This window comes from Corvus kubaryi, unplaced genomic scaffold (assembly GCF_017639235.1).
Source record: "Corvus kubaryi isolate FWS band 111438036 unplaced genomic scaffold, C.kubaryi_AGA036_p1.0 36806, whole genome shotgun sequence".
NCBI classification, from domain to species: domain Eukaryota; kingdom Metazoa; phylum Chordata; class Aves; order Passeriformes; family Corvidae; genus Corvus; species Corvus kubaryi.
Window position 1 is genome coordinate 9084 of NW_024580957.1, and position 9231 is coordinate 18314.

At 70.8% G+C, this 9231-nt stretch overlaps 2 protein-coding genes across 2 annotated transcripts in view; one reads left to right on the top strand and one right to left on the bottom strand.

The window, feature by feature from the left end:
• The window catches only part of GRN (granulin precursor), a 4459-nt gene extending 3540 nt beyond the window's left edge, over nt 1-919 (top strand). Inside the window, 3 exon segments of the mRNA XM_042020133.1 lie at nt 1-86; nt 408-671; nt 741-919. The exon segment at nt 1-86 is cut by the window's left edge and continues 11 nt beyond it. Of these exon segments, the coding sequence (XP_041876067.1) occupies nt 1-86; nt 408-671; nt 741-839 (449 nt within the window). The 3' untranslated portion in view covers nt 840-919.
• Nucleotides 920-963: 44 nt separating this feature from the next.
• FAM171A2 (family with sequence similarity 171 member A2) lies at nt 964-6476 on the bottom strand. The gene is made up of 8 exons (XM_042020132.1): nt 6056-6476; nt 5093-5185; nt 4789-4947; nt 4522-4698; nt 4304-4420; nt 3839-3965; nt 2022-3299; nt 964-1246 (listed from the first exon to the last, which is right to left on the bottom strand). Exons 1-8 carry the CDS (start codon nt 6474-6476, stop codon nt 1192-1194), a joined length of 2427 nt encoding a protein of 808 aa, XP_041876066.1. The 3' UTR covers nt 964-1191.
• Between the last annotated feature and the right edge of the window lie 2755 nt (nt 6477-9231).

Consider the following 9231-nt stretch of genomic DNA (forward strand, 5'->3'; position numbering starts at 1 on the left):
AGTGTGACGAAGAGACGAGCTGTCCTGATGGGAGCACGTGCTGCCGGCTGAGCCTGGGCACCTGGGGGTGCTGCCCCTTCGAGCAGGTGGGGGGGGGGTCCCGGGGGTTGGGGGCCCGGGGGGTGGGGGCACCCCAGGGGCAGGGGGCTGTCCCGGGAAATGAGGATTTGGGAATGGAATGGGGGGGTTGGGACAGAGCATGACTCTGGGGGTGGCCCTTTGGGGACAAGCAGGGTGGGGACATGGGACACTCCCATATTTGTCACTTCCATGGAGGCTCTGTGGGCACCCTGGGGACAGGGCTTGGCACCGTCCCTGCGGCTCTGCTGGGGACACCCAGGTACCTGGGTCCCTGGTACCTGGACGCCTGTGTCCCCTACTGACCCCATCCTGTGTGTGTCCCCCAGGCCGTTTGCTGCAGGGACCACCAGCACTGCTGTCCCCAGGGCTACACCTGCAACGTGGCCACCGAGAGCTGCGAGAAGCTGCTGGCGCCCACCCCGCTACTGCCAACCCCCGCAGCCCCCCGGTGGGCACCCCCTGTCCCACTGCGAGCCACTGGCTCCCACGCGCGTGGCCTCGTGCCTTGCGGTGCCACTGGCTCCTGCCGCGGGGGCCAGCGGTGCTGCCGGGCCCGAGGGGGCTCCTGGGGGTGCTGCCCCTTTGCCCAGGTGAGTGGGGGGACATCAGGGTGGGGGTGCGGGTGGCATCACCCCCTCTCACCCCATCTCTCTCCGCAGGGCTCGTGCTGCTCCGATGGCCGCCACTGCTGCCCTGCGGGGTCCCGCTGCACCGGGGGGGGCTGGGGGTGCAGCCCCCAGCGCTGGGACCTGCTCTGATGTCACTGGGGACACCACCAGCACCACCCCCACCCACCGAGTGCCACTGCCCCAATAAACGGTTTCTAGGAGGAATTCCATCCATGGCTCCTGGCGAGGGGAACACTGAGGCAAGAGGCGGAGGTTTGGGGGGGATTTTGTGTGTTTAATATATTAATGCCTCTAAGGAGCAGGCAGGACGTGCAGGCAGCAACTCCCTGCCCAGCCTGGCACCCGGGGGGGTCCCCATGGCCCCCCCTCTGCCAGCCTGGCCCCAATGACCCCTCTTCCTCCTCACCACGTAGAAAACGTTTAGAAACACAATTAAAATCCAAAGGGGGATGAGGGTGGGGGGACAGGGGCCCCCCAGGTCCTACGGCAGCTTGGAGGCACCGCTGGCTCGGGGGGCAGTGCCAGCCCCCCCTGTCCTGCAGGGACACAAGCGGGGACATGGCTCAGGGTTGGGGGAACATGGAGCATGCAGTTCCCACCCCCAAAAGACAGGGAGGTGGATGGGGGGTGTTGGGGGGACACAGAGGGGACAGGGACAGCAGGATCCCCCGTGGCAGAGTCTGGTGGCACAGGTGGGGGGTCCCAAGCAGATGCGGACACGGGTGGCCTGGGGGTGGTCCTTCTGGCCCCTCCCCTGGCAGGACACTGGGTGGGGCTGGGCATGGGACAGGGGCAGGGAGGAATGAGAGGGGTGGGAGGGCTGGTGACAAAAAGGGACAGCGGAGGTGGGATGAGATGGTGGCTGAATGGGATTGTGATGGGGTGGGACAGTGATGGGACACGATGGTGGCAGGAGAGGATGGTGGTGGGCTGGGACGGGGGTGGGAGAGGACAGTGACAAGGCACGATGGTGGCAGGATGTTGGTGTGGGGAGGGTGGTGGGATGGCGTGGCAGTAGGATGGGACAGTGACAGGACAGGGTGGTGGGAGGGTGGGATGGGGATGACAGCAGTGGGATAAGATGATGGCTGTGTGGGATTGCGGTGGGATGGGACTGATGGGACAGGATGACAGTGGGAGGGGATGGTGGTGGGATGGCAGTGGGCTGGCACAGCGGTGGGACAGTGACAACACAGGACGGTGGTGGGCTGAGACGGGTGACAGCAGCGGTGTCCCTGCCACCCCAGCACCCCCCAGCCCCCGGGGCTTGCCCCCACCCCGGGACCCGGGGCCCGCCCTTCGCACACTCACTTGACATTGAAGACCATCAGTGGCCGCTCCTCCCGCTTCTGCCAGGGGCTCTTGCGGTCGCCCCCCTCGTCCCCGCCGTCGCCCGCCTCGGCCAGCCCCTCCTCCTCGGGGCTGGTCAGGGAGTCTCGGGGGGCTTCGCTGGCGCTGCTGCGCCCGCTGCCCCCTCCCCGCCGCCCCCCGCTGCCCGCCTCCAGCAAGGGGGCCAGCGAGCTGTCCTCGGGGGAGGCTGCGGGCAGGGCAGGCCGGGGCCCCCCGTCCTCTCCCCCGCCTCCGGCGGCCCGGGGGAGGCGGGGAGGGGGCGCGGGGCCGGGGCCGGGGCCCCTCTCGCTGCCCTGCAGGTCGATGTAGGAATGCCGAACCTGGGAGGAGCGCCCGTCCAGGGACACGAACCAGGCTCTCGGGGGTGGCGGCCCCCCCAGTTCCAGGAGCTGCTGCCCTGCCAGCGCCTGCAGCTCCCCGTTGAGCTGGGCCACCGCCGACCCGTCCAGCAGCACCGGGATGGCCACCGAGCCACTCACCGGCTGGGGGGCCCGAGCCCCGCCCCAGTTTTCCCCCTCCTCGAAGGGCTGCCCGGAGGAGGGGGCGGGCGGGGGCGCGGCCGTCGCCGCCGTCGAGCCGGGTCCCCCATCGGCTTCGGGGGGACCCTCGGGCTCGCCGGGGGCCAGGCGCATGTAGCGGGCGGGGATGAGGAGGGTGGGCATCACCCCCCGGTAAACATCCTCGGGCCCCCCGCCGCGGTCCAGGGGCCCGCAGAGGAGCAGGGGGCCGGGGGGGGCCAGCGGGGGCGGGCGCGGGGGCGGCTCAAGCGGCGGGTGCTCGGTGGGCTGCGCCCCGTAACGGGAGAACGAGGGCGAGGGGGGCCGCGGGGGGAAGGCGGGGGTGCCCCGGGGGTGCTCGTCGGGCGGCTGCAGCCCGTCCACCGAGCGGGCGGCCCGGAGGCCGAAGGCTTCGCCGGGGCGCCCGTAGTCCTCGTGGGCGGGGGGCTGGCGGCGGCGGGGGCCCAGCGTGGCGGCCGGGGGCCGGGGGCCGGCGCGGAGCGGGGCGGGGGCCGGCGGCTGGAAGAAGTCCGGCCGGGCGGGGGTCAGCTCGCGGGTCGAGGGGGGCAGGCTGGGGGTGGGCAGGTCCGTGTCCCCCCCCGAGGAGGCGGTCTCCAGATGGCTGCCCCCGCACAGGAGGTCCAGCTGGGACACCGAGGTGGCCTGGTCCCGGCGCGCCGCGTCCAGCGGCCCCGGCAGCGGCAGCTTGCGGTGCTGCGCCCGCGGCTTCAGGCACCGCCGCCTGCGGGGACACGGGGGCGATGGGGGCGGGGGTCCCCCTGCTTCCCCCCCTCCCTCGCCTGCTGGAGGGAGCTACAGGAGGGGGCTACAGGGCACCCAGGGGTGCTGGGGAGTGGTGTGTGCCCCCCCAATCCAGCTAAAGAGCACCCAGGGGTGCCACAGGCTGGTGCCTCCTCCCCATAGCCAACTATAGGGCATTTGGGGGGTTCCAAGGGGTAGTGACCCCCTATAAGTGGCTACAGAGCACTCAAGGGTGCCAGGAGGGTGGTGCCCCTTCCCCATAGTCAGGTCTAGGGCACCTGGGGGTGCCATGGGGTGGTGCCCCCCTTCCCAAAGCCAGATATAGGGCACCCAGGGGTACCAGGAGGATGGTGCCCCCTCCCCATACCCAGTTATAGGGTGCCAGGGAATGCTCCCCCCAGCTATGGGGCACGCAGGGGTTACAGGTGGGTGCTGCCCCCCATTCCCACATGGAATGTTGGGTGGGGGGTATGTTCAGTTCCCACCCCCCACCATGGTCAGGATGCAGCGGGTGCTGACCTGCAGTAGTAGATGAGGAGGCAGAGGAGGATGAGCACGAGCAGGGCGAGGGCACCCAGGATGGTGAGGAGGAAGATGGTGTGGTAGGTGGTGATGTCTGTCACACCCGCTGCCATCGCCACCAGCCCTGGGGACAACAGGCTCAGAGGGGGAACCCCCCCCCCAAATAGTACCCTGGGGGCTGCCCCCTGCCCCCGGACAGCCCTGGGACAGAGAGGCAAAGGGAACCCCCACCAGAGCACCCCAGGGGGCTGTGATGTCCCCCCAGCCTCAGCCCTGGGGACAATGGGATCAGGGGGGAACCCCCACCCCACCAGGAGCACCCCAGAGTGGTCCCACCCCCTTCAGGCAGCCCTGGGACAGGGGGTTCAGAGAGGGAAGCACCCCAGGGTGCTGCCACCTCCTCCCCAGCCAGCCTGTCCCCAGGGACCCAGGCTGGGGGGACACCCACAGGTGTCACCTTACCTGTGCTGGGGGAGGGCAGAGCTGCTGCCCAGTATCCCAACTGGGAGGAGACAAACGTCCAGTACAGCTGCCGGCCTTCCCTTCGGATCAGCCCTGTCCCGTTACGGACCCACAGCCCTGCAGGGACACGCCGGCCTGAGACCCCTCCAACTCATCACACCCCCCGCCACCCACAGCAGGAGCTGTGTCCTCTTCTGCCACCCCCAGCCAGCACTCACCGCTCTTGGGGTCAAACCTCCAGGCTGGCACACTGGTGGCCACCACGGCCGCGGCGTCGGGGGCCAAAGGGATGGACAGGTGGACGGGGCCGGCCAGCGGCACCTCAGTCCCGTTCCCGGTGAACAGGTGGACGCTGACAGCCGCCACCGGTGCCAGCTCCAGCCAGGTGCCATTGGCTGCGGGGACAAGGACGGGGACATCCCTAAGGGGGGCCACATGGGGTGTATCCCCCCCCCCCCCCCCCAAGTCCTCGGTGTCCCCCATACCGCTGCCGTCCTGCTCGGCCCCGAGGAAAGCGGGGAAGGCGCGGGCCAGGCTGGGGCCGGAGGCAGCGGTGAGGGACGCGGCGAGCTGGCTGTAGGTGGAACTGCGGGGCAGGCGGGCTGCCCGCCGTGGGAACTGCGCCCACGGCTGCCCACGGCCACCTGCGGGGACACGGCAGGTGGCATCACCCGGGGGGACTGATGGTGTCACCCACTGCCATCCCCACGGCTCAGCCGCGGGGCACAGGGTGGGTGGCAGCACTCGGGGGGGCTGGTGGTGTCACCCACCGCCATCCCTATGGCTCACCTGGGGATCCCAGAAGGATCTGGACCAGGTCCTCGTACAGAATGAGGGTGGCCGGGCGCTCCGGGAGCAGGTAGAGGCTGATGGAGGCGTAGACTGCAAGGGGAGCAGGGGGTGATGGGGGACCCCAAAAATACACACACCTGGACCCCAAAAATACACACACACACTCCTCCCAGGCTTGGGGGAGGACTGAGGACTGATGGGGGAGATGGGCTCTGCAGAGAGGGTGGGGAAGGGGGAGACAGCAAGGGGTGAGATGCATGTGGGGATGGGGACAGGAGGGATGGCTGGGGGCAGGGTGGGGCACCCCCTCCACAACCCCATCCATGCCCCCTCCATCCCCATCCCTGTACCACTTCATCCTCGTACCCCCCATCCCCACACCCCCATCCCCATCCTGTACCCCACAATCCCTGTACCCACATCCCCACCCCCCCAGATGAGTGCTCCCACGTGTCCCAACCCCTCCCCAGGTGACCCCATTGATGCCACCCCCACTCCCCCCTGCCCTGGGGAGAAGGGCTGGAGCCCATCCCAGGGGACACCCCCAACATCCCCTGCCCTGGGATGGGGGGACTTTGAGGCCACCAGGACATGCTTTTCCCCTCCCAAAGGGGCCAGACCCCTCCCAAACACCCTTCTGTAAGGGACCCCTACATCAAAACCTCTTAGAGGTCCCCTGTAAGGAAGGGACTGAGGTCCCAGGAAGGGACTAAGGACCCCACACCAGGCTCAGAGCCCCCCAGTCCAGTACAGAGCCACCCTCAAGGAATTTAGGACTCCAATCAGACCCAGAACCCTCAGAAGGGATTGGGGATCCCCCATAAGGGCTCAGATCCCCACAGGAAGGATTGTGTCCCCCAGTCAGACTCAGAGACCCCAGCAAGGGATTGGGGACCCCCAAGCAGAGCCCCCCAGGAAGGCACTGGGGTCCCCCCCAGGTTGGGGGTCCCGGTGACTCACGTGGCAGTTTGGTGACACGCCAGGGCACGGAGGCGGTGACGTATCCGCGGCGTGCGGCGGTGACGAGCAGCCAGGAGCCCAGGCGGTAGGGCACGGGCAGGACCCCGGTGCCCGTGTGGTCGGTGGTCCCGGCTGCCAGCGCGCTGCGGGCGCCGAACACGTCGAGGGCCGCCTGCGCCAGCGGGGCCAGCGTCCCGCTCTCGAACACCTGCACCCGCAGCAGCACCTCTGGGGGACACGGGGAGGACACCGGCGTGGGCACGGGCACCGCACCCCCACAGCACCAGCGGCACAGGGGACAGGGTGGGGGGACACTGTGGGGGTGGGGGGACACATCCCGGGAGTCACAGCCACTAACCCAGGGGGTGCGGCCACCATCCCAGGGGGCATGGCCACCATCCCAGTGGTTCATGGCCACCATCCCAGGAGGTCATGGGCACCATCCTGATGGATGATGGGCACCACCCCAACAGGTGGTGGGACCTGTCCTGCTGGGTCATGGCCACCATCCCCATCACAGGGGTCCATGGCCAACAGCACAGGGGGTCCAGCCACCATTGCAGCAGCTGGTGGGACACACCCTGCCAGGTCATGGCCACCATCCCAGGGGGGTCATGGTCACCATCACAGCCACCATCCTGGTGGGTGATGGCCACCATCCTAGATGGGGTGGGACTCATCCCAGTGCCCACCATCCCCAGCAGGTCACAGCCACCACCCAGGTGGGTCACAGCCACCACCCTGGCAGGTCACAGGTGATCCCCCCAGACAGCAGGCACTGTCCTGAGGGGGTGTGAGCATCACTGCTGTGCCCACCCTGTGCCCCCTCGAGGGGGCTCCTGGCCCCAGGGTGCCGTGCCCACCCGGGTGGGTGCACCCAGTCCCTCACTGCCAACCCCTCCACCAGAGGCCACCCCCAGGGTGCTGCTCACCCCTGTCCCAAGGTCAGGGACCTTGGGGATGTCTCCACCCCAGCAGCTCCCACCGGCAGCAGAGGGAGAGATCCCCCCCGGATCCCCTCCGCCAGTCCCCGGTGCAGGACAGGGGAGGGCCCGGCTCGAGGGAGGGGGGGACCCTAAACCCCCGTGTGCCCCCGGCCCCCCCGAGCCAGCGCCATCCTGCGCATGATCCGCAGCCCTTGGCAGCTGTCCCGGCTCCGGCGCCGTCACCCAGGCAACGACCTCCTTCATCCCGCGCCCCGGGGCTCCCGCCCGGCCCCCCGCAGCCCCGGAACCCCCCCACTCCACCGGGCACCCACCCCGCCCCGGCCCCGGCCCAGATGTGGCAATGGGCGAGGGGGGGAAATTCGCAGCAGCTGCTTCAGCGATGCACAGGGGCGGGGGGCGGGTGTCAGGAATGGAGGGGCTGGGGGTGTCCCCCCGCATGGCCGGCACCCGCGGGCAGGAATGTCCCTGCGGCCACACGCCGGCCACCCGCAGCTGCCGGGGGACAGCTGGCACCAACGGCGACCCCGGCGTCCCCCGGAGAGAGGGAGCCATCCCCAGCACGGGGGCACAGGCACGGCCGTCCCCTTCCCCAGTCCCTGTCCCCCTACCGTCATCAAAGGTCCCCAGAGGGGGGTACGGCCACCGCGAGGCACGCTGCCCCCCCGCTGGCTCCCCAGTGCCTCCCCGTCTGACCCCACGGTCCCATGAGGCGGGGCGGGGGGTGCCAGGCCCTGGGGTGGCAGTGACGAGCCCTGTCATGTCTGTCACCCCGCGGGGATGGGGATGGGCAGGGGTGACGCCAGCGGGGAGCTGAGCCAGCACAGACAAGACGGGCCAGGGACCCCCCCTCACCCCACAGACCCCCTCGCACGCCCGGGCACGTCTCACCCTGGCACACGGGCTCTGTCAGGAGGGTTTGGGGTGCAGGAGGGGGTCACAGGGAACCGCGGGGACCCCAAGGCCCACCCTGCCTGCCGGGTGCACCCCCACCATCCTGCACCCCCGGGTGCTGCTCAAGGACCCCCCTATCATCATGCACCCCCTGGCCTGGGACCCCCACCCACTATCAGACACCCTCAATCTCTGCTCAGGACCCCCACCCACCCTCTTGCACCCCCAAGCTCTGTCCATGATCCCCACCCAACTTCCTTCACTCCCTGGTTTGTGACCCCCACCCACCATCACCAGCCCTTGGCGCTGCCCGGGACCCACCCCCCCATCCTGTACCGCAAGGTCTGGGACCACCCCCACACTCTCGTCCCCCCCCAGCTCTGTCCGTGACCCCCACCCACCCAGCTGCACCCCCTGGCACTGCCCAGGCCCCCCACCCACCACCCTCTGCTCGCCGGTGGCCAGAACCGCCCGGGGAGGGGGAGCCAGACGGACAGACGGGGGTGCGGCCGGACAGACAGAGCTGGGGACGGACGGAGGATGGACAAGGGGGGTGGACGGGGGGAATGGAAGGCGGGCGCGGGCGCGGTGGGGGGCGGGTGGACAGGGATGGAGGTGTCGGAGCCGGGGGGGCCGGGGAATGTCGGGTCCGGGGGACCCGGGTGGCCGGGAGGGGATGGGGGTGTCGGGACCGGGGGGATTCGGGGCGGGGGGTGGGCGGGGATGGGGGTGTGGGGGCCGGGGGGGGCCGGGGGGGGGGGCGGGGGGGCTCGGGGCGGTGCCGGGGGTGGTCCCGGTGCCGGGGCGGTGCCGCTCCGGGGGTGGGCACTGGGCGGCCGTGCCCGGCGGCTCCGGCAGGTGGAGCCCGGTCCCCGCGGCGGGCGGGCGGACGGGCCGGGCGGGCCGGGCATGGCGGGGTAACGGCGCGGAGCCACCATGCGGCCCCGCCGCCTCCTGCCGCCGCTGCCGCCGCTGCCGGTGCTGCTGCTGCTGGCGGCCGCGGGCGGGCGGCGGGCGCGGGGCGCGGCGGAGCCGGGAGCGCACGGTGAGAGCGGCCTTTGTGTGCGGGGCGGGGGGCGCCGCCGGCAACACCCCCCGCCGCCCTCCCCGCCCGATCCCCGCGCCCACATCCCCCCGGCATCCCTTGGCCCCCACCCCCCTGCCCCGCACCACCCCAGCCCGACCAACGCCCCCACTCCCCATCCCCGCCCGAGCCCCGCACCGACATCCCTCCGGCATCCTTTGAACCCGATCCCCCCCCCCCCCGGCACCACCCCCCCGATCGATCCCAGCACCGGCCCCCCCATCCCCGCCCGACCCCCGCCACGACTTCCCCCC